At 30.9% G+C, this 26,638-nt stretch overlaps 2 protein-coding genes across 2 annotated transcripts; one reads left to right on the top strand and one right to left on the bottom strand.

Annotated features, from left to right (window-relative positions):
* LOC132758451 (actophorin-like) lies at positions 1-6,016 on the top strand. The gene is made up of 4 exons (XM_060750127.1): positions 1-314; positions 3,620-3,782; positions 4,063-4,207; positions 5,651-6,016. Exons 1-4 carry the CDS (start codon positions 312-314, stop codon positions 5,805-5,807), a joined length of 468 nt encoding a protein of 155 aa, XP_060606110.1. The 5' UTR covers positions 1-311; the 3' UTR covers positions 5,808-6,016.
* Positions 6,017-16,873: 10,857 nt separating this feature from the next.
* Positions 16,874-22,544, bottom strand: LOC132758450 (actophorin-like). The gene is made up of 4 exons (XM_060750125.1): positions 22,244-22,544; positions 20,484-20,652; positions 20,022-20,166; positions 16,874-18,661 (listed from the first exon to the last, which is right to left on the bottom strand). Exons 1-4 carry the CDS (start codon positions 22,244-22,246, stop codon positions 18,505-18,507), a joined length of 474 nt encoding a protein of 157 aa, XP_060606108.1. The 5' UTR covers positions 22,247-22,544; the 3' UTR covers positions 16,874-18,504.
* Positions 22,545-26,638: the final 4,094 nt, after the last annotated feature.

Raw genomic sequence — 26,638 nt, 5'->3', positions numbered from 1 at the left:
ACTTATCATTTGGGCTTCTTTTGCCATATAAGGCAAACTCGTGTACTCTGCTTTCACAAATTACTCACGTATTGCATTTATAAAACATATAAATAATTTTGCTAACTTTATCTTATTCATAGAATACATTTAGAATTTACTGAACTTTTAATATTTTATAAGTTCTTTAAACTTAAATACACACGTTATTTTATTTTGTCCAGTCAAATTAAACAATCATCGTTACATGCGACTTTGCAACGGATTTACGATTCACAAAGAGGAATTTTTGCCGAAATTGACTTGACACGAGATCAGTTCCGACCCACAAAATGGTAAGTTGGCTTATTTTCTTGCACACCATTTAACTTTAGTTTTTGATTTCCAAGAATGAAAAGATTTTCCTTAAAAAAACACAAATCCAGATCTCGAATACGGAAGTGTGACGATAAGTTTTTTTTTCAGTTTAAAGTCTATCGGGTCGTCAGGTTTTTTGTAGACATTGTTGAATCCATTCGTAAATGTGGAATTTAGTAGACCTCAAAGCTGATTTAATGCTGTTTAAATTTTTGAGAAATGTTTAGTCTTTTGTTACAATATGGTAATCTCCCCTTCCAAATATTTTCAGAGACTTATTACAAAAATACTCAGAACATTGATATAGTTGATTCAGAATAGGATAACTTTTGAAAAAGACTGCAAGATTTATTTAACAAAATTATAGTAGTAGGTAGCTTTGAATGACAATGTAACCGTAATATTTAACATGACTGTTAGTGCTGAAGAAATTGTTTAATCAAGGAAGGGTATCACATTAAGGCAGTATGGAAGGTTTTTTTCCATCATGATAAACATAATAAATGGGTGTCAGAATATGTGAATGACACTCATGGGTAAGGTTTACAAAATACAATGTTTCTGACATGTCTAATTGTTTTGACTAATTCTACCATATAGACCAATCAGTCAATGGAACATATTGCAATTGTACAGGTAAATGTTTACATAATATTCACATACAGCCTGTAAATTTATGGACCATTCGTTATTTTATAGAATTTAATGTACTTTTTGATTTATTTTATAGCCTTCAAATTGTTTTTTCTCTATTTTTGACTACGGCCTTGACTTTTTCAGTGCAGTGCATAATTTTTAAAACATTGGAATTACTTTCTTGTATGTAAATTATTTTCTAAAACATTTGTTTAAATTCAGTCATTTTGATATTGTTTGCATAAATACAAGATTTTAGGTAGAACACAATTTTAGCCAATAACATGTTCAAAAATTTCAACTGTCCAAACTGCCAAGTTTCTTCAAATAATTGTGGCCCTCTTGCAAACAAAATAGGTCACCATGTCAAATCCAAGTAAAACATGCTGAGTTCCAAATGTCATAATTTTCATTTTGATCTTGATCAGTATTTCTCAAAATGTTACTATTAGTAATATACAATGTATAATGATTTACAAGTTACATTTGCATAAAGGTTATCTGTCTCAAAAATTAGGTAAACAAGCCAAGTGTAAGAAAAAACTTATTAACATAGCAATGACATACAGGTCAAGTTTTAATAAAGGTCTATTTTGGTTGAAAACAGGCCACATGGTTGAATCCAAGTAAAACCTATAGACAGATTTTTACACACATAAAAAATAAAAAAGAATCGTGAAATAGACTTCCTGGTTTATCACATCTTCTATGTCCTTTCTGTCGAACTTCGGATAAGAACAGCGATACAATAGTAAGAATATACAGAACGGATGTACAGTATTTCGGTATAACCTCCGAAACCTAAGAAACTAAACATGTTAACTTAAGGTACAGATGTATAATAGACACTTTTTAAAAGGGCATTTAAATCTTTATATCGTTAAACTTTACTATATTCTAGACATAAATACAAAAAGTTACAAAAGTTTAACTTACTTAAAATGTGATAATAAAGAACTATAGTTTTTAAAACAACTCCATAAAATCAATGTAAAATATGTATGAAATATGAGAGATGTTCGGAATGTACAGGTAATAATATTCAATAAATACAAAATGTCAATACATAGTGGTTTTCCCAGCAGGAACCCACAAACTGATTTCAAGCATCGTACTGGTATTTCAATTCTATATAAAACATGGCTTTCCTAGTAGGCACTCCTAATTGAGATAGTTTTTTGCATTGTATTAAATTCTCAATTATTATTGTCTTAGAACAATGACGTTGTACGGTTATAAAAAGTTAAAGTCTGTTAATTGTATATGATGCTTTTCCTGAACATGCGGTTGGTTTCTTGAGTGATAAATTGAATGCAAATGAATAATAGTATATAGAATAAAAACTTAGACCACCAGTTCAAATTAAAGAAATCCCTTTTGGTCCAGACCAGGTTTGAATACGTAAGGTCAAATAAAAAACATAGGCCAGTTTTCTTTTATTGCTTTTCAAACATTTTGCCAATTTGTGTCGCGGTACTTTTGAAAAAAATAAATTTAGGTTACAATATCGGTAATCTCGGTCACAACATGTATTTCCTGTGTCATTGTTTTACACTTACAATTTTGACCTATACATTAAAATAACATGATCAAGGTGTTGATTTGTACCATAACATTGCTATTAATGAATATATTTTATTCACTTAAAAAAGCAATTGTTATGACCGTGAATATGGACAATTAAAAAAATGGCATCATGACCTTGATAGGTAAATTACTTTAACTGTCAAAGTTAAAGATATACTTTTATATGCTCATCTTTTAGTAAAATATTTTTATTGCAGAAATTTATAAATTTATTAAAGTACATGAAATCTTACTTATGATGTGTAATTTGAATAATAGAATGCACAAACTGTGTATTGAAAACTGCATTCCCAATAACTAGTAGAGCAAGGTTGGCCATTTCTTAAAAAAAACTGCCAGTTTGTTTTAATTACACTATGTATTTATACTGTGTCTACCTGTAGTGTGTATAGTTCAAAACGTTATACATAATACTCCGTATGTACTAAAAACATGTTAATTTGACCTTAACAAAAGAATTGTGTAGCAATTTCCAATATTTTCAAATTTCAAATTTGAGGCTAATACATCTTTAAATATGAAATTTTAAATCAGTTATGTACTGACAAAATATTGTTTTTTAAAAAATATTACTACAATGATCTCCTGACGTGGTGAGCGGTAACCTAGTGGTAAATGTGTCTGCCTCGCAACCAACCCAGGGATCATGTGTTTGAGCCCTACTCGAGTCACGGCCATGTTTTCTTATATGCCACCAGTACTTGTTAGTTTCACGGAGTTGAAAGTGAAAGTTGTAAGAACAGTTTAACTAACCCTTGTTGTGTTTTCAGGCTTTAGCTCTTTTGTTTTGCAAGCTTATATCACATTTAAAGTTTTACATGTGAAGTAATCATTCACATGATGTACCTCACCATAAAATTTTATTTTGATACCCTATGGTAGGATATTCTTGACATTTCACTTGACTTTCATTTAATTTCTTGCGGACTTTTATACTCATATGTATATTCATCATTAAAACATTTGTTACACTATCCAGCATGAGGAATAGTAAACAGTGACACTGTGACACTGTGAACAACAGCACCCTTGTTTTAAACATACTACCTCTATTTTATAGGCTTCGGGAGTACAAGCAAATGGTGAATGCACGACGGTATTTGAAAAGTTAAAGGGGTCATTCCAGGTTAAGGATGAGGGAGAGGAAGAAATTGGAAGATTTGTCATAATGAAACTGAATAAAAATAATTCAGAAATTATAGTCGAGTACAAATCTAAGCCTGGTATATATACTTTGACCTGATGAGTTTGGTCTAGTCTGCTAAATAACTGCATTTTCATTTTGAAATTCATTGTATTTAAAAGTAACCATTTATAAATGTTAAATGTAAGATAAATCCACTATGGAAACTTTTTCAGCTGTTTCTGACTTCACTACAATGAATAGAAATGAGTTATAGAAAAATCAACAAGAGAAAGCATGATTTGGTGCACTTTGTATCAAAGAGTTAATTGTTACTAAAATATCAAGATAAACATGAAGTTTTTTTATTACCTTTTCAGAAGAAACATTTGATGATTTCCTGGCACTAATGGATGCAGCCGCCAAAGCTGGTGAAGGGAGATATGCGTTTTATGACGTTCTAAAACCAGACCAAGATGAGAAAGCACATATAGGAGCAAAAGGAGATATGGCTATGATAGTTTGGTATGTTAATACCTAGACTATAGAAAGTACTAATGTATATTAAAGATTCTCGATAGCAGTATTTACTTACTTAGATTAAATTATTCTATTTATTAAACTTTTTTGTATTTGTAAAACAAGTGATTGGATTAAGTTTGTGAAACTTTTTAGAGACATTACCCATTTCATTTAAAATGGAATTGTAATGTATAAGACTCTAGGATTTTGGCAACTTTGCAATGTATCTATTTTGTCTATACATGTATGTCTCACAATTACTAGTGTCAAATTATTAACTCACAGACAATATTTTAATTATATTCATATCTTGTCAACCTTGTGTAAAAGATATACCACGATATAAGAGAAGGCATTAAGTATTTGTTGTAGATCCTTTCGGAATAGGATTAATGTTACTTTTACCACATACTTTGGTACTTACTCTCCTGCGCATCGGTCGAATGTTCCACTATAGCTCACTTTCTTTCTTTCTACTTCTGTCTGAAGTAACGTGAGTGTATTAAGTGAGCTGCGAAGGGAGCGTATTTGGTACTTGGCCAGTATTATAACAAGAATTGAAAAACATGATTAAATACTGTGATATTACCTCATATTTATAAACAATAATTGGTATTTTATTAAAATTCAACATTAGGTAACATTAGTGCATCTGGTGTTAGATCTGAAACAATTTCATACACATTTACATTCTCTCTTTCTTTAGGGTTGAAAATATGTACTTTCAGTTTCCGATCTTATTGAAATTGATTCCATTCAACTTACTTGTAAGCACATAAAATTGTTCTTATGAATATCTTATATCTGTATTCACTTCATCTCTTAGCTCATTTACTTGCTTTTAGTATCTATCTTTCTTTTATTTTTCATTTCTGTATGCATTTTTTATCCAAAAATTTAATGATTTTTTTGTTGGATTATTTTCAACTATGTCAGCTATCTTCTCATTATTTGATAAACATCGCATCGCAACTTCTCCATTGACAAAGGTACATTTGACATTTCATCAGTATTTTTTTTTAACCAGTGTCTATAGGAATTTCTACATTAAAGTTTAAAGCAGTTTCTTCGACAGTTAAAGGTTTTGATTGTTGTCTATTGTAATTCTTTTCATTTAGGTTTTAGTTTAGTTGTTGTTGTACATGATTTCAGTGTTGATTTACTAAACATTTGACGTATTTTATCACCGTTTGCCTGCATGTTCTTTTTGACTGATAAAGCGTTCCGACTCACCTTATTCAAAATCTTAACTTTAAAATACTCTACAATAAATGTTTAAGAAAACAACAACAAAAAAAAAACGTCTTCTGCTTATCATGTCTCCCTATTTAAATAAGGCATGTGTGTGGGTTTGAAATATCGTCCACAAAATTGCATTGTATAATAGTGGCAGTTGTACAGGGCAATTATAGTGATACATGCTAATGTTTTTAATTTATATTTCAGGTGCAGTGATGAAGAATGTGGTATCAAACAGAAAATATTATATGCCAGCTCAAAAGGTGCACTAAAGAAGGCCTGTACTGACTCTGTGAACGAATTCCAAGCTAACGATTTGGCTGATCTTACTTTGGAAGCATTGCAATCCAAATGTAAGAGATAAGAAGCCTTACTTGGGTTTCATATAGACAATACCAGAAATACATTTTTCATTAATCTCTTGAATTTCATTTTTAATTTTTGTTGTCAGCTAATATTTTGGAATCAAATGCTCTTAAGATATTGTTTGATAGAAAAGGACTTACAGTGTTAAGATTTTAGTTAAATGTACATGTATATCATGCTATTATTAAAAGGAATTGTTCAATGTTAGGTATTTGCCTTCATATTTATATAAATACGTCTTATTTGTTTAAGATGTGAACCAAATTGTAAATGTGGAGATGTGACCATGTTTCATTTACAAAAATTCTTATATAATATAAAGACTTAAGTTTGGTACCAAAATATCAGTTTTTTGTGTGAAGTAAAACCTTTTGTCAATGTAGATCTAATATTTAAGGTATATAATGCATGTATTATTGAAAAGAAGATCGACATAAGCAATTTAGTCAAAATATCGAATGTTAATTAGCTACATTGCTTAAATATAGGACACTGTAATGTCGTTTGATTTTTCAAGTAAATTTGCGCTGAATGTCAATTATCAGTTATCTATATTTAACAGAATAGATAGTAGATAAAAATATACTTTCGGTAACCAAGATGACGGCTTTGGCTTACAAAATTAGGGAAGCGACGCACTTTAATCCACAGTCTGATTGTCGCAATAGATTATATCCATAAGACACATAAGTGTACATGTATGCCAAGATCAGTCGGCACATAGGTGGTCTGCACTATTAGCTTTGCAGCCAAATTTACCTTAGATAATGAATGGTTGTCCAGATTGGAATAAATGCAAGTCCATTTAAGTTACATATTTAAGCGTAATACGGGTTAAAAATATCCATCGCAGTTTTGATTCCTAAACTTTTACAGATTAATATTATGACTAAGGTAAACATAACACATAGGACAGGATTCAAAATGTGCCAGCAAACTGCTGTTCTGGTCTTAATAAATCTTAAGGTTGATGAACAAGATCATTATGTTTCTGGAGGTTTATGTGCCAAACAAAAGACATCAAATTCAGCATGCCATGAATAGTGTTTAATAAAACAATGGTAATCCAAAGGATGCAGTTGCCCCACATTCTACTATTTTGTCATTCTGATGACAGAAACGCCCCAAAAGTGGGTAACATACTGACAGAAAATCAAGATGCTTCTTTTATCAAATTCTTTGTTGTTAGCGTACTTTTTTTTCCAAAATTGAAACGTAAACTATCAATTGTAATATTTCCCCAAACCGAAAAAGTTACTTATGCGATAGGTGTATTGAAATAAGCCTTTAATGGACATACAGTTACAGGACAAAATATGATTCACTACGACCAAAGTACACTATAAATTAATATGAGGAATGTAACTGTTTATGTTTATGCAAAATAATCATATCTGGGATTTTAACACCATTCGAAAAGGGCAGATAATAGTAAATTATTTATTTTGTGAAGTTATGCCCCCTTTTTACTTATTTATTTTTTCTCTTACGAAAATTTCTCAAAAACTGTCAAGATTTATCATTTCAAATTCGGAATACTTGTTGATTTATGAAATTGCAAAGAATTTCTAAAAGGCAGGTAACTTTTTCATTCATTTAATTACTTGGTTATTTTTTTTTGTTTTAACTATCAAATTTAAAATGCATTTGCAGGGGAGGGGGATAATCCTGAAAGTCTTTATTGCTTTATTATTTCCTTTTTTTCTTTTTTTATTTGCCTTTTAAAAAAAAACGGTGGGTGAAGGTTGAAATTGTTGTTGACTATCAAAGGCAGGTAAGTATGCTAAATACGCTTGCCGAATTATGCACTCTTTTCTACATATTACTTTAATAGCAAGCTGTTTGTGGACAGGTGTTGTTAAGTTATCTGCCGTTAAATATACTTTTTTGTTGTTACTGATCAATTCAAGGAAAGAAAACTTACATATATTTGCGTTTCCATTAAACATTCATGTAACCTTTTTTCAGTTGAGGAAAGTGCGCTAACATTGAAGAAATTATTATTTTTTAAAATAAAGATGGTCAGAAGATTCTGAATGTTATCCACTTTAAAAGCGTTTAGTCCATCATCGGCAGCCTTGAAAACACTTTTTTACCTTCAACGGCAGCATTTTCTTTGCAACTGGCCTAGTTTGAACGCCAGTAACAGTCTCAAGAAAAGAAACACTGGGTTGATTTAGCATGCGTGAATCTAACTATTGAATGATTATAACAAGAATTTATCCCCTTCATCTACTCCAAAATAGATGAAATGTGGGAAACGAGTCCAAAATTACCTGATAGAATCTTCACTCCATGGACAGGAACTCCATGGCAATAAAACTGCCTTGTATGCGAAGTAAATATACAAGCTACCTTTAATAATAAAATTTTAGATTTCTGCCATCACTGCAACAATCTGTCATCACTGGCGCCTGTAATATGGTGTGTATACCTATATAAATTAGAATACTGTATATCATTCCAATACATATCAATTGTGTAAAAACACGTCACGTACTGTTCTTTAAGCAACCAGTGATGCGAACAGAATATAATTACCCGTCCTTAAATGTCAACTAAAATTCCCTTTAAAGTACTTAAACGCTATGTGCAACTGTATCTACATTTGGGATGCATCAAATAATAGAAAATGAAATCATCCATATAAAGGAAACCAGGTTGAAAGAAGAATACTTAACAGAACAGCTCGGAAGGCTCTGTTTAATATAAAAACTGCTAGCTGGTTTGCCTATTGATATTCTATTCTAGAGTAGTATGGTTAACGCAATACTGAGAGCTGAATATAGATATGTATGTATATATGTGACGGGAAGTACTGAGGTATGAAAATAATTATATCATGTCTCATTTTCAAAATAAAATATTGTAAACTTGTGTATACTTAATCTCAAAATATCAACTTCCTCGGTGATGGTGTAAGGAGAATTAGGTGTATTCTCCATCAATAATGGTATAATCTGTAGAATGTTAATTTTTTCGGAAAGATCTAAATCAGTTACTGGTAATTAATGCTTATAAAATTAGCGATATAGTGTATTGCAATATATATCGGGGTATTTTACATTGTCAGTAGATTTGGAAAGAAAAAACTGCATTAAACAATATTGGCTGTTCAGTTTTTATTGATACAACAAAGCGTTTTTTTTTAATTTTTAATGACTTTAAACATGTAACATTTTAACGTGATCAGTTGTTACAAAAATAGAGCAGTGATGTTTTAAACTATGATAGATTTAAAAAAAATACAATGTACAAAACTCAATTTAAGCAAGGATAAGCAATAACTCTTTGTAAATTTTGGTGTCCATTTTCTGACCTTTCTACAGAGAAAAGTCGTTATTTTGGTATTGAAAGAGAAAATTGTACCAGCTCACTTTGTAGTCAACAAGAAACGAGTGATAGGTTTCATTATATTTTAATATAGTTATTTTACACACGAAATGCATAAGGAATATCGTTAATTACTGTGCTAAAAAAGACTTCGTATTACATTTTACTTTCAATGTGCAGTGATAATAGAAATACTTTACCTAAACTACTTTTAATCGTTTTACCAATAATGCTAAAAGTTCATTGAGTTCACTTCTTTGCTATGTTTGTATTATGATATATCATTTTATATTATTTGTTCATTATTATTCCCTCAAGGTACATGGATAAATAAATAAAGATTTAACTTGAAAATACGGGAAGGTGATACCCCGGTGTGGGGTAAGACCCAACCCATCTGTAGTCTATATACGGATACAGCACGTGCATAAGCGCGAACTATATTCTAATCGTCACCTGATAAATTGTTTCCGTACATTTCCACGCTCGCAGATCTACTGGTTCATGTACCTTGAACCAATACACTGTCGAAACTGTCACATGATAGTTCATAAGTTCAATTAATCATAATAACAACGAAAATTGAGTGCATATACAATTTTGAAAATATCATTATTCTGTACACTAGTTAGGTCACAAACATTTGTCACGCATGTTGGTAAATGCTCAAGTTCATAAAGCTGTATGAGCCAAAATATTTCAAGAAAATTGAAATTGAGAAAAATGTACTCACAGTGACTAAGATTTTAAGAAAAATAAAATATTCAAGAAATATTTTACATGTTAGTTGCGATAACTGACTGTTTTTGCATGGGCCGACTAATTGACAGTCTCCTGTATCTCTTCCAAAACATCAATAGGCGACTGTCAATATGTCAATACGAAAGTAGACAAAGCATATGAATTGGGAAGTCAGAGTCAATTAATAGGTTAATACGAAAGTAGACAAATATATGAATGGGGATGTCGAAAAAAACAACGACTTTCGTTCATTTTTTATTGTACATTTCTTTGTCGTTTTAAATGGTATTTAATGCATCACTTCCCTTTTCACTCGGAACACCTTGACTGTTATTCTTATGTCGAAAAAGTTGCTATTGTTCCATTATCAAAATATCCCGCCAATTACACAGACACTAGACACAATTATTTGATGCATTCTAAATGTAGATACATTTACAGATAGCGTTTTGATACTTTCAACGGGAATAAATTTTAATTGTATGATATAAAACTCGGTTGACATTCAAAGTCGGGTAATTATAGTTTTTTCACAAGTAGGAAAGAGGGGTTAGGCCTCTTCTGAATAGTAAAGAGAAAATAAGTGTTATTACAATAATACTAACTTTGCAGAAAGGGAAGCCAAAAACATTATGCAAATTGAATTTTGACCTTAAACTGCATGATTTCAAGAATTATCAATGGAGGATGACATTTTAAATGGTCCTTGCTATATAGAAAAATATGCCCAATATCATGCAGCAATTTATAAACCTTGGTTCATAATTTATAATTTGAATGAAACTGAACACATTCAATTTACTCCCCATGCAAAATTCTAAAAAGGTTGTTAATAACTTAACATTTTGTATGTTTAAGTAAGTCCTCCCATGACATTCACAACACGAACATATCTTTACTTTATTAACATGACCATGTGGAAGTTTTTCAATACTGTTGCACAAGGCCCTGCTTCTGATCACAGATAATGCCTAGGGCATGTATGCTTAAGACTAAGATTAGATCTACCTATAAAGAAAAAAATCACTTTAGAGTTACACTAATAAAATGTATATTTGTATATATTAGAACGAACCGTAAAAGGTTCATTTTTGTTCATACGGATGAAATTATTAAAGGAACAACAGAAATCGGATTATCGAAGCTAAATCGAAGAAAACAATCTGAGGACCCGTGAAAGACAGACATAAAAAAGAATACGTCTTCCAATTTATAAAAATGGAGCATGATGATTGTTAAAGATGAATAGTATATATATACTGTATTGGAGCGCTTACAGATATGTAAAAATGAAGAAAAAATACGCAGTCGTAAAGATGTACCTTCTCATTGCATGCATTCATTATTTGCTAATACATGTAAGTAGTGTGATTTTAACTGTCAAAGAAAACGAAACCGTAAGTGAGGGAACTTGCAGTTAATTTCTGTTCCGGGGTTGGCTACCAAAAATAACCTGATGTTCGGAAATTAAAGGTTCCGAATCTATCTATTTTTTCTTAACTAAATGATCGAAATAAAAACAATAAAGGACAATGAACTTGCTCGGACTGGACTTGAGTGATTCAGATTTTAAAAACTTCATTGCATATTTAATTAAGTCATTTCAAGTAAGTTGTTTATTGTAAAAGTTTTCAGTGTATAAAATGTCTATAAATAAGTTGTAAAGTTTTCAATATTTTTAAAACGTAAAAGCAATCCTGCAATATCTATACCAAACATCTACGTTGAAAAGGATGACTTTATGTCCATACATGTTGACGTTTCCGTGTAGTAACAATAATTGTCCTTGCAATATACCTGAACCTCCGGTTCATAACGCTATAAATAATCACGTTCAAAAAGCTGTTGCTAATGGCAATACACTTGACTGCAAAGTCTATGTCCTCGTTGAGCTTTATCTTGGTCAATGTGATTGTCAATGTACATATTGCCCAAGGTGTAACGGCAACAAAGACACATGTCGTAATGACCGCCAAATATTTTGAAGTACGCAAAATATGTGAAACTGCGAGGTTAATCTGGAAAGATATCAATAAAAAAATTTAAAAATAAGAAAAATCTTTTGTTATCCTTATTCAGCGATAAATGTTTCTGGTTCCTTGTTTTCCCCACTCGAAAAATAGCAAATTGAAACGAGTTCGTTACACCTTTCTGCCATTATTATAGAGAATTAAATGAATTGAATTATTTCCGAGCATTCTGGTTGTTCTTTTGGCTCCTGACTGAGTTGTCCAGAGATCATTCGCTTTCAGGATATGCATACGTAATTGTATTTAAATTTGAAAACGTGTGAAATAAAAAGTTTGTGCATATAAAAACAGTGTATTGTAAAAGAACAATTGTATAATAATTCTAATTCTAGTGCAAAACTGATTTAAAGGAAACAAATCTATCTTCTCTCTATGAATGCAATACAGGACAATAAAGGTTTCATCTGTAAATTATTCACAATATTCTAGAATCAAATAAAATATGAAATGCAGAAATGGGCATAAATTAAACGTATGTTTTGAATTTGTTTTATTTATTTGCTTGAATATCATTTGTAGACATAAGTTGAAATGTAAACCTTATTGTCTAATATGGTGAAACTTTTCTTAATAAACTTATATTTTCAGAATGTCTTGCATTTCTTAAGAATACACGAATGGTTTCTTTCCTGATAGCAGCCGCAAAAATAGATCCATAACTAAAGCAGTTTCCGGACCATAGCAGTTTTCCGGCCCTTTATCATTCTCGTCCAGTATAGTCTACTTTTTGCAGTAGGGCATGTATGTTTCATAGACATTTCTTTTCTATGCAACACAGCAGTACATCAATTAAACAGCAGTCGAAAAAGTACATCAATTAAAATGTTTTGAAGTTTTGCCTGTTGTATAAAGTTACCTTAGAGAACTTGCAAAATATGAACACCTGGGGAATCTAGTTGAATGTCTTTGCGCAATAACCGACACCCCATTCCAGGTAAATCAATAGTTTTGAACAATATATTTGCAGACGACACGAAGAGGTTTGGAAGTTCTATTTCTTTTTGATAAAATCATCATTAATATTTCTTACTGGTATTAAATTATGTTCTAAAATATAAAAGGTCCGAAAAACTGTTATGAAATGTTGAATAAAAATGAGAAAACATGTTACATTCAACAATGTTATTTCTGCTGAAAAAATAGACTTTGTCACATATGGTACATATTAATTAACTTTTAATTAAGTGATTGCAGATGTTCTACATGCAGTCAGAGTCTTTCAGTCTACAACAAAGTAGACTAAAACCAAATTGAAACTTATCATTAGTTCCATATGTGCACATAGATGTATCATCCTAATAATTATGATAAGCTCGTGTGGTTGAATATAAGTGTCCATAACAGAAAAAGTGTTATATCTTTCAACATCACTTTTGTCCTTTATGTTTTGTTCACGCTAATCTTTCTTTCTCTTCACGCTAATCTTTCTTTCTCATTCTGCATGTGTATTTTAAATATTTTTTGTACAGGAAAATAAAATTATACCTGTACCAACTAAAACATTAAGTGTATGACACATGCATTCTTTTACATGAGGTCATACGCCGCTTTCCATGGCACGAATGCCATATCATTATTCAAGATACACATTTCTGTAAAAAATACAATAAAAATTGAAACTCGGCGCCCGGTATGCGCGTGACAGCTGTTTGGTATTATAAGCGGGCCGAAACATGATGTTGGCATGTTGCATTACGGATTGGTACCATCTGACGTCAAATAAGGCTATACAGTGAATAAATCACGTGAAGTATGATAAAATAAAGTGTGCAACTAATTAAGGCATCCTTTTGCCTTTACCTTGAGGTATAGCATACTACATATTTGATACAGCAAATGGCAAAGATGACAAATTACAATTGGTCACAGATGGAACAGAATAACTATCATGGATATTTTGTATATGCTGGCAATATTTACGTACTATATGTATTAAATTGCTCTCTTGCTACATATTTGAGACCAAACTGAAAATGAATATATGTCAACAGATAGCTTGAATTGAAAATTCAACACATGAATGAAACATGACAGAGACATTTTAAAAAAATAATTGTAGAATCATCACCAATATCATTAGCATGTTAGATTACCAAATCGCCGAAATTGATTGTTACATTAATGTACCATAACCTGACATTTTACCATATTTATTTACTATAAATGTTGATTATTACTCATGGTTTTGACTTTGTTCGCTATCTGAAACAACCCCTTGAAGTGTAGTTCATGAAATGGCGATTTTGCATGCTTGTAGTTGTGGTAACACGATTTTAATAAATGTAATAAAAACTGATTGGAAATATTGACATACATCCATGCTAGCATATCTAACTCTAAAAGAAAGTCTGAAAACTTATTGTTTCTAACTTAGTCGTTTTTGAACATGATGAGTATTGTTTCAGTTTAATCAATTAGCATCCGAAATTTCACGAAACAATACAGACCGTACTTTACACATAATGTATCAACTGCCTAACAAATGATGACATAGCATAAAACATATATCTATTTTGATGATTATTTGAAGTTATTTCTTTCCCTATTATAATAATTGATTCAAATTTATGTTTTATTTCAACAAATCGGCAAGAAATCGTCTTGTCTCTTGCGACGAACAATATCATATGAAAAACAGACGGCCTGTTCATTATTTTCCAGGACGTTATATTACATTTCCTAAATTAGCATAAAAATGCGATACAAACAATATCACAAACAGTTTAACATACCAAGGGCGCCAACACAGTCTACTTCTATATTTTTCAAATCCTTGTCAGTTTTATAGATGAAATAATTATAACTGATATAATGTTTGTAGCCTATCTTGAGCTCATCAAATCTGTCCTTACATTCCTCCCTTTCATATTCCAATCTGGACAACCATTCATTATTTAAAGTAAATTTGGCTGCAAAGCTAATAGTGCAGACAACCTATGTGCCGACTGATCTTGGTATATACATGTGCACTGGTCTAATGGACCGCAATCAGACTGTGGATTAAAGTGCGTCGCACCCCTAATTTTTTAAACAAAAGCCGTCATCTTGGTAACCGAAAGGTATATTTTTATCTACTATCTATGCTGTTAAATATAGATGATTGATAATTGACATTCGGCGCAAATTTACTTGAAAAATCAAACGACATTACGGTGTCCTATTTTAAAGCAATATCGCTAACTGACATGCGATATTTTGACTATATTGCTTATGTCGATCTTCTATTCAATAATGCATGCAGATAAAGTGGAGAGATACTATAGCGACATATAAATTTAAAGGCATGTAATATATTCGCATCTTTGACAGTCGGAATATATTATTGCAAGTTTGCTAAATGCCGCTTTATTTGCTATAATAAAAATGTTTATTCACGCTTCTTTATCAATTTGTCTTTTTATGGGTTCATATTTTCAGCTTTACTGGTGGAGGAACATCTCAAGTGTCCATTTGTACATTATCATTTAAAGTTGAGTAGAACCACCGACGTTTCGTAAGCTAGCTGGATAGCTTTCTCACCAAGAAAGAATTTGTAGACCCTGGCGCGGCTCGAACCTATAGTGGTGAGAGGCAAGTGGTTAGAAGCTATCGACCGTAACCAATAATCGACTGACGCCCCTTCATTATCTTATGAAGAGGAGCAAAAGGTAAAAGATTTACTAAAGTCAAAATGTCAATTGGAGACCAGAAATTACGAAAAAATTGCAATTGCGGTGCATTGATAATGCTAGTTTACCTCTAAAATTGAGCTGTAGATTGACAGTACAGTTGTAGTTTTATTAATTGCACGCAAACACTTAAACTTGTCTAGAAAACAGTTATTATCAATTGCTGCCATTCGTTAATATGACCATTAACGAAGGAAAGTTTATCTTAGTTAACTGAAAGGAGTTTCTATGCAGGTCAGATCCTAAATGATGCTCCGTGTTACATCTGTACTTAGAAGTCAGATCGCAGATTGCTGTCCGTCACCAGGACGTCAGTCGCCAACAATTAAGCCCTATAAATGCATATTTTTACTTGTCAGCAAGATATCAGTATCACAAGAAGAAAGCAGTTGAATGACACTTTCGCACAGTTTGTTACACCAATCATTAGAAGGTTCCAAGTGACCTTCATCGGAAGAATCAAAGTCATTTGTTGAAACGACATGAAAGCCCCCAAAGAAATGCAACATTGCCCGAATTTGCATGACAAAGCTTTAATTTTTAATTTCATCTCAACAATATTTCAAATAAAACATCGATTAAACAAGATTAAAACAAAATATTTTAGTCAGTTTTTAACTAAACTGGACAGATAAAAATTTATATCTTTAAAGTTAAAATGATGTATAGCATGGTTAAATGATTAAAAATATTTAGTGTTACCGCAATGTTTCTACGTTTATTCAAAATTAACACAGTTATGACGGTATAATCTGACTGCAATGTATATTTGTTATTCCAGGTAACTTGTAGACTTTTATCATTTTTGTTAGATCTTGCCAGACATTTCGAAACCGGATAGTCAATATACAATTATTGCATTGTATTTTGTTGCATATATTCACATAAAGAGTTTTATCGATGTTCTCCTTGATTCTCGATTCCAAAGAAATTATCAAAGCATGACGAGATTGTTCTATTGTTGTTTGTTTCCCCGAGCTCTTTGCTCGGCGTTTCACATACTGTATCAGAACCAACGAAAATATCTAAGAAAAGTGTATAAAGTGATATGACGTGAATAGTTTAAATAAGGAAACTACATGTATGTAAAACTTGCATACAATAATATTGTTTCGCTTTTCCCCTAAAAATAGAAAATATATCACAAAACCTATTTTCATGCCTTCAAATTATCGAAATACGACCTGTAAATGCTGTTTAACTATCAAAATTCTGTACCACAAAAAAAAAATTCTTTTACTTACAAACATTTCGATAAACCACAATAGTACTCCGTGTGAAACATCCTTCCAGTCTATTAAGGTTTTATTACAAACTGCATTACATGTATTTCTTATTAAAAAAGGTTATTAAGTAATGTCAGCAATTTATATTTAAACATCATTTTTTCTCAAAGAGATGGTGAATTTGAACGTTTATTTCTTCTTCAAGCTAATAATTAACCGATCTTTTTAACATATTGTGAATAGAAACAAATACCATTCTAAGCAAAATACAGGGAAGCATGTTTTTAAAATTTAAAATGAATTTTCTGCGCAATTGTGTAAGTATCATGCTTTGGACATGCATATATAGATCACATACCAACTTTTGTGGTTAGATATAGTCATGTACTCAAATGCATGTTATTTTTAGTATACCTCGTAAACTGAAAATATATCCAAATCCTGGAGACGCTAACAAGAAAATAGCTAAGACATAGACACGTGATTGGTCCTGATAGTATTTATAATTTTAGCACTTAATCCAACTGATGTTTGGTCAGAAATGTTAGTTTTAGCTGGTCTTTATATTGTTTTTTTACATGCGCAGGTGATATTTTTAAAATGAAAAATAATGAAAAATTCTGATTTTCAAAAGTTGATGACATAGGATCAATAAAACACAATTCCTTCTAAAACTTAAATAACATGTTCTAGTCTATTATTTGTTACTTTACATTTTATTGATATTATGTAAAAACGTCAAGAAATATGCAAGTAATTAGTTGAAATCAATATCAAGTATATACATTTACAAAGCTTTTGGAATGTTGAAATAATACTTTTTTGCAACAATATTCATAAAGCAAATTCCTGACTTCATGGCATTTTTAAGGAAAAAAATAATTCAAAAAGAATGTTTCATAAATACATAATGTATTTTGGAAACCCAAAAATGAACATTTTAGAAATTGAATGCCTAAAATGTAATGCCTACAATTCTGTACATCTGAAATTCAATCACAGTTCAAGTTGATAAAAAGTGGGTAAGAAATTAGAATTGAAAAGGCATTTCTTTTCAGCTATTTACGTCTATCTCAATGATAACCGGAAGGAAATGTTTTAAGTGCCATTTAAAGTTACAATGGTCAGAATTTTGACAATAAGCTGTGTGACTCTATATTGATTGTATTCTTACATCAGAGATTTCAAATCATAGTTATTTCTTTCAATAGATTTCTGTGTGTTCTAATTTAAAAGGAGAAAACTAAACTGTAATATCAGCTCAAGAAATAAAATTTAATACCTTACATATTAGATCTTCATTGACAAAAGGTTTTACTTCACACAAAAAACTGATATTTTGGTCCCAAACTTAAGTCTTTATATTATATAAAAATTTCTTTAGATGAAACATGGTCACATCTCCACATTTTCAATTTGGTTCCAATCTTAAACAAAATAAGACATATCTATATAAATATGAAGCCAAATACCTAACATTGAACAATTCCTTTTAATAATAGCATGATAAACATGTACATTCAACTAAAATCTTAACACTGTAAGTCCTATTCTATCAAACAATATCTTCAGAGCATTTGATTCCGAAATATTGAGCTTACATTGAAAAACAAAACTGATCAACTATCTTATTCAAGAGATTAATTAAAAAATAAGTTTTTCTGGTATTGCTTATATGAAACCCAAGTAAGGTTTTCTTATTTCTTAAATTTGGATTGCAATTCTTCCAAAGTAAGATCAGCCAAATCGTTAACTTGAAATTCTTTCTTAAAGCCAGTACAGGCCTTCTTTAGTGCACTTTTTGAACTGGAATACAACATTTTCTGTTTGATACCACATTCTTCATCACTGCACCTGAAATATAAATTAAATCATTAGCATGTATCATTATAATTGCCCTGTACAACTGCCACTATTATAAAATGCAATTTTGTGGACGAAATGTCAAACGCACACACATGTCTTATTTAAATAGGGAGACATGATAAGAAGAAGACGTATTTTTGTTTTGTTTTTTTTGTTAAACATTTATTGGTAGAGTATTTTAAAGTTAAACATTTGAATAAGGTGAGTCGGAACACTTAATCAGTCAAAAGAACATGCAGGTCAACGGTGATAAAATACGTCAAATATTAAGTAAATCAACACTGAAAACATGTAAAACAACAACTAAACTAAAACCTAAATGAAAAGAAGTATCAAAGACAACAATCAAAACCTTTAAATGTGGAAGAAACTGCTTCAAACTTTAATGTAGAAATTCCTATAGAAGCTGGTTTAATTAGGTTGAAAAAAAAAAACTGCTGATGAAATGTCAAATGTACCTTAGACAATGGAGAAGTTGCGATGCGATGTTTATCAAAAAATGAGAATATAGCTGACAGAGTTGAAAATAATCTAACAAAAAAAATCCATTAACTTTTTGGATAAAAAATTGCATACAGAAAGGAAAAAGAAAAGAAAGATAGATACTAAAAAGCAAGTAAATGAGCTGAGAGATGAAGTGAATACAGCATTAAGAAATTCATAAGAACAATTTTATGTGCTTACAAGTAAGTTGAATGGAATCAATATCAAAAAGACAGGAAACTGAATGTACGTATTTTAACTCTAAAGAAAGAGAGAATGTAAATGCGTTTGATATTGTTTCAGACCTAACACCAGATGTACTAATGTTATCATATGTTGAATTTCAATAAAATACCAAGTATTGTTTATAAATATGAGGAAATATCACAATATTTGCACCTGTTTTTCAATTATTGTAATGATAATGGCCATGTACCAAAGTGCGTGGTAAAAGAAACATTAATCCTATTCCGAAAGGATCTACAACAAATACTTAATGCCCCCTCTTATACCGTGGTATATCTTTTACAAAAGCTAGACCAGATATAAATATAATTCAAATATTATCTGTGAATTAATCATTTGACAATAGTAATTGTGAGACATACATGTAAAGACAAACTAAATGCATTACAAAGTTGTTCTGGAATCACTTGACCAAAATACGAGAATCTTATACATTACAATTCCATTTTGAATGAAATGGGTAATGTCTCTATAAAGTTTCACAAACTTAATTTAATCACTTGTTTTACAAATACAAAAAAGTTTAATAAATAGAATAATTTAATCTAAGTAAGTAAATACTGCTATCAAGAATCTTAAATATACATTAGTACTTTCTATAGTCTAGGTAATAACATACCAAACTATCATAGCCATATCTCCTTTTGCTCCTTTATGTGCTTTCTCATCTTGGTCTGATTTTAGAACGTCATAAAACGCATATCTCCCTTCACCAGCTTTGGCTGCTGCATCCATTAGTGCCCTGAAATCATCAAATGTTTCTTCTGAAAAGGTAATAAAAACTTCATGTTAATCTTGATATTTTAGTAACAATTAACTGTTTGATACAAAGTGCACCAAATCATGCTTTCTCTTGTTGATTTTTCTATAACTCATTTCTATTCATTGTAGTGAAGTCAGAAACAGCTGAAAAAGTTTCCATAGTGGATTTATCTTACATTTAACATTTATAAATGGTTACTTTTTAATATAACGAACTTCAAAATGAAATGCAGTTATTTAGCAGACTAGACCAAACTCCTCAGGTAAATAATTTTACAATTTATTAAATACACATTTTTTAAACAAAATATCATCATACCAGGCTTAGATTTGTACTCGACTATAATTTCTGAATTGTTTTCATTCAGTTTCATTATAACAAATCTTCCAATTTCTTCCTCTCCCTCATCCTTAACATGGGATGTCTCTGGTCTCATTAACTTTTCAAATACCTTCTTGCATTCACTATTTGCTTTTACTCCTGAAGCCTATAAAATAAAGGTAGTATGTTTAAAACAAGAGTGTTGTTGTCACAGTGCCACTGTTTTAAATAGTGCCTTCACAAACGTTTCCGGTAAAGATGTTAAAGGATAAAAAGATGTGAAATAAGTTTGACTATTCCTCGTACTGGATAGTGTGTCATATGTTTTTAATGAATTTAAAGCTTAATGAATATACATACGAGTATAAAAGTCCGAAAGAAATTACATTGTAAATGAAAGTCAAGAGAAATGTCAAGGATATCCTACCTTAGGGTATCAATATAAATTTTTAAGGTGAGGTTTAGGATGTGAATGATAACTTCACATGTAAAACTCTAAATGTGATTTAAGCTTGCAAAACAAAAGAGCTACAGCCGGCAAACACAGCAGGGGTTAGTTAAAACGTTCTTACAACTTACACTTTCAACTCCGTGAAACTAACAAGTACTGGTGGCATATAAGAAAACATGGCCGTGACTCGAGTAGGGCTCAAACACATGATCCCTGGGTTGGTTGAGAGGCAGACACCTTTACCACTAGTTCCCCACATCAGGAGATCATTGTAGTAAAAGGTTTTCAAAAACAATATTTTGTCTGTACATAACTGATTTAAAATTTCATATCACATTTCACAGTTAAAGTAATTTACCTATCAAGGTCATGATGACATTTTGTTTAATTGTCCATATTCAGGGTCATTACAGTTGCTTTTTGAAGTGAATAAAATATATTCATTAATAGCACAGTTACGGTTAAAGTCAATAACTTGATCTTGTCATTTTAATGTAAAGGTCAAAATTGTAAGTGTAAAACAATGACACAGGAAATACATGTTTTGACCGAGATGACCGATATTGTTACCTAAATTTATTTTTTTCAAAAATATCGCGACTCAAATGTTTACAAATTTATAGGCTGTCTGTGATAAGTATGAAAACCTTTACTTATACAATTTCAATATGTTCCATTGATTGTTTGGTCTATAGATACGGTAAAATTAGTCCAAACAATTAGATTTGTCAGAAACATTGAATTTTATAAACCTTACCCATGAGCATCATTCACATAATCTGACACCCATTAATAATAATGATCATGATTGAAAAAAAAACTTCCATACTGCTTAAATTTGGTACCCTTCCCTGGTTAAACAATTTCTTAAGCACTAACATTCATGTTAAATATATCGGTTACATTGTCATTCAAAGCTATCCTACTACTATAATCTTGTTAAATAAATCTTGCAGTCTTTTCCAGAAAGTTATCCGCTTCTGAATCAACTTTATCAATGTTCTGAGTATTTTTTGTAATATGTCTCTGAAAATATTTCTGATATTGTCACAAAAGACTAAACATTTCTCAAAAGTTTAAACAGCATTAAATCAGCTTTAAGGTATTCTAAAATCCACATTTATGAATGGATTCAACAATGCCTACAAAAAACCTGACGACCCGCTTGACTTTAAACTGAAAAAAAACTTGATCGTCTCACTTCTGTATTCGAGATCTAGATTTGTGTTTTTTAAAGGAAAATCTTTTTATTCTTGGAAAATAATAACTAAAGTTAAATGGTGTGCAAGAAAATAAGCCAACTTACCATTTTGTGGGTCGGAACTGATCTCGTGTCAAGTTAATTTCGGCAAAAACTCCCCTTTGTAAATCGTAAATCCGTTGCAAATTCGTATGTAACGATGATTGTTTTATTTGACTGGACAAAATGAAATAACGTGTATATTTAAGTTTAAAGAACTTATAAAATAATAAAAGTTCGGTAAATTCTAAATGTATTGTATGAATAAAATAAAGTTAGCAAAATTATTTATATGTTTTATAAATGCAATACGTGAGTAATTTGTGAAAGCAGAGTACACGAGTTTGCCTTATATGGCAATAGAAGCCCATATGATAAGTCACATGCTACTGTTACGAAATGCGGCGGGAAAATAAAAACAACTTTCTAAAGAGGAACAAACTAATTATTGCGAAAACATAAAAGCATTTAAACAAGAATATGTCAGAATCTATAAATAAATATTTTCTCATATCTGTATATATCTGATGTGCAGTAAATTAGTGATTTTATAAATCTATCTGGGTGCGTTTCGTCGTAAGCAAATGACTAAATTTAAGACTAGTATAAAATTGTCTTGGACGATTTTTATTATTAGATCGACTCTATTTTTGTGATAAATGAAATTACAAAAAAGTTAAATCTTAATCCCGTAACCTTATTTCTTATTTAGATTGATACCGAGTGCAGTTGTTAACGCAAGCGTGCGATATAAAGCGGTTATTTTTAGCCATAGCTGTATTTAGTTTGTTTTGACCTGCATTGTATGTTAATGCATTGTATATCTTTGCATTTTTGATAATCTGCTCTATTTTCAGTGACATTTAGTTTAAAATTTTCCATTCCCTTAAACTAAATGTGACATTAAATAGACAGATTATTTAAAAACGCAAAGATAAAAAGTGGGTTTAAATTGAAACAAAGGGTTATTATTTTTTTCCCAGGTTTAATTAAGATTCAATTTGTTTTCAAATCGTCACCCTATTATTTGAAATTATGAGAATATTTTTCTTGTTCTATTGTTTTATATTAATGTTTGCCATCCGATCGTATTAAGTTGTAGCCTGTAAGGGAGACTTAAATGAAGATGATCCCCACTTTAATCACACTTCCTGACATACTAATTAAAGTTTTGGTTTTAAAGATGCCGCTCAAACAATATATTTGATGAAGCCGAGGAGATCAATAGTAGCATTAAGTAACAAACTGTTTCTATAAACCAAAACAATGTTTTTGCGAGAGACATGTGGTTATTTTTCAATAATCGGGTACATGTATTTAAATTAAAGTGTTGTGTAGTAGTATATACAGTCTATCCAAAATAGATAACGCTCCAATGGTTTATGAATACTATATATGGTTACGTTAAGTTTACCTTCCTTATTTGTACACACTTACTATATACAGGTGAATCGTACTTTTTAAAGCACTCGTATGAATAATGATTTTAAACTTAAAACTCTGACAATAGGCTAAATGACACTTATTATGACTTAGATATTTTCTATGAGCCATAGAAATTTTTTAAAAAGTTTTAAATAATGTGATTTTAAATTGAATTAGTCAGCGGCGGCCTTTCTGTTGTTGTTGTTGTTGTTGTAATTGTTGTTTGGGATATTTTTTAATCAATCTGATCGGATCCGTCTTCACATCATTACTGTACAAAAGCGAAACGGTCTTATTGTTGAACAAAGTATATACACTTGTAGAATTGATAACAGAAACCTAATTTACAAATTACTACAGATAGCTTATAAATTGTGTTGCTATATTTATAATAAGGATAATATCATGCTCCATGGAGTGAAGATACTGTCAGGACTTGTTTCCTCATTTCATAAAATGCTTTGACAGCTTCGGACAAATCCGTGATAATTTTTTTGTTTAAAATATCTCAAGTTTGAAATAGATGAAGGGGGATATACACATTCACCACTTACTTAGAGTCTCGCATGCCAAATGTGTCTTTACTTAAGAATGTTACAGGCGTCGAAGGAAAAATGCTGCCGTTGTAGGCAAAAAGTGTTTTCCAGACTGCCGATGATGGCAGAAACGCCCCAAAAGTGGGTAACATTCTGACAGCAAATCAAGATGTTTCTTTTATCAATTTCTTTGTTGTTAGCGTACTTTTTTCCAAACTTGAAACGTAAACTATCAATTGTAATATTTCCTCAAACCGAAAAAGTAACTAATGCGATAGGTGCATTGAAATAAGCCTTTTATGGACATGTAGTTACAGGACAAAATATGATTCACTACGACCAAAGTACACTATAAATTAATGTGAAGAATGTAAATGTTTATGTTTATGCAAGTTATCATATCAGGGGTTTTAACACCATTCCAAAAGGGCAGATAATCGTAAATTATTTTTGCGAATTTAGGCCCCATTTTTACTTATATTATTTTCTCTTACAAAATTTCTCAAAAACTGCCAAGATTTATCATTTCATACTCGGAATACTTGTTAATTTTTGAAATTGCAAAGAATTTCTAAATAGCAGGTAACTTTTCCATTCATTTAATGTCTTGGTTAACCTTTTTGTTAACTGCATTTGCAGTGGAGGGGGATAATCCTGAAAGTCTTGTTTGCTTCATTTTTTCTTTTTTTTTCTTTTTATATTTTTGCCTTTTTCTCAAAAACCGTGTATGGTGAAGGTTGGAATTTTTGTTGACTATCAAAGGCAGGTAAGTATGCTAAACACGCTTGTAGAATTATTCCCCTTTTTACATATTGCTTTAATACTGAGAAATGATGAGCAAGCTGTCTGTGGACAGGTGTTGTTGAGTTATCTGCCGTTAAATATACTTTTTTGTAATTACATGTCAATTCAAGGAAAGACAACTTACATATATTTGCTTTTCCATTAAACATGTTACCTTTTTCAGTGGAAGAAAGTACGCTAACATTAAAGAAATTATTATTTTTTAAAATAAAAATGGTCTGAATGTTCTGAATGTTAGCCACTTTCAAAGCGTTTATTCCATCATCGGCAGCCTCGAAAACACTTTTCTGCCTTCAACGGCAGCATTTTCTCTGCAACCGACCTAGTTTGAACGCCAGTAACAGTCTCAAGAAAAAAACACTGGGTTGATTTAGCATGCGTGACTCTAAGTGGTGAATGTTAATAAAAATGGGATATTTTGAACAATAAACAATCATTTTCACGGATTTTTTCCGAAGTTGTCAAAACATTTTATGAAATGAGGAAACGAGTCCTAAATTACCTGACAGAATCTTCACTACATGGATAGCAACTCCATGACAATGAAATTTCCTTGTTTGCGAAGTAAATATACAAGCCAGATTTATTACCTACCTTTAATAATAAATAAATTTTAGATTTCTGCCATCACTGCAACAATCTGTCATCACTGGCGTCGGTTATATGGTGTGTATACCTATATTAAATTAGAATACTGTATATCATTCCAACACATATCAATTGTATAAAAGTACGTCACGTACTTTAAGAACAGAATATAACTACCCATCCTTAAATGTGAACAGTCATATTATACATCTAAAATTCCATTCAAAGTATTTAAACGCTATGTGCAATTGTATATGTAGCAAGATTTAATTTTTTCTTATTTTTAGTTGAGTGTATAAAAGAAAAACTTACTTAACGTAACGATGGCCAGGACATAGGCCCTAAATAAAAATTATGTATTTCCATACGTATCACAGTTCAGAGGAAAGTGATATTCATTTCACTGCTTTCACAACATACATAAAAAGTAAGTGCTTTACGTAATTTATCGTTTGGAACTTAATCAAAGTAATTTTCATAACAAATAGAATGTTTCAATTTTGTATAATATTCACGTTCAGACATTCCATTCAATTATTACATTTGACCTGGATTTTTGTGTTTCTATTTTAAATTACTCTGCTGAAGTATGGGGTTATACAAAATGCCAAGAAATTGAGAGAATACATCTTAAATTTTGCAAACATATTCTAAATGTTAAATTGTCCACTAGTAATGTAGGTGTTTACGGTGAACTTGCACGTTTTCCTTTATATATTAATCGCTATATCAGAATATTCAAATTCTGGCTTAAAATTTTAAATACGAAAAATTGCGTAATTAGAAAAATTTATGATTTGATGCTGGAAGATGAAAAGGTAAACTGGGCTAATAACGTAAAGAAATTATTATATTGCTATAGTTTCGGCTATATTTGGGAATCGCCGCAAAATGTTGATATTAACAGTTTCATTACATGTTTTAAGCCGCGGTTAATAGATACTTTTGTGCAAGACTGGAATAGTAGTTTGACTAACAATATAGAGGATATTTGTTTGTTTCAGTGTAAGATCGAAAAATATTTCACCGAGTGAACACCAGATGCAATATTTTCCACGAGTGGCGTAGCCACGAGTGAAAATATAATAGCTGGGGTTCACGAGTGAAA

The sequence above is a fragment of the Ruditapes philippinarum genome, unplaced genomic scaffold (genome assembly GCF_026571515.1).
Source record: "Ruditapes philippinarum isolate M1 unplaced genomic scaffold, ASM2657151v2 ctg9009_1_1_1_1, whole genome shotgun sequence".
Classification (NCBI taxonomy): Eukaryota; Metazoa; Mollusca; class Bivalvia; order Venerida; family Veneridae; genus Ruditapes; species Ruditapes philippinarum.
Note: the sequence above shows the minus strand (reverse complement) of the source record. Positions and strands in the feature narration are given on the sequence as shown.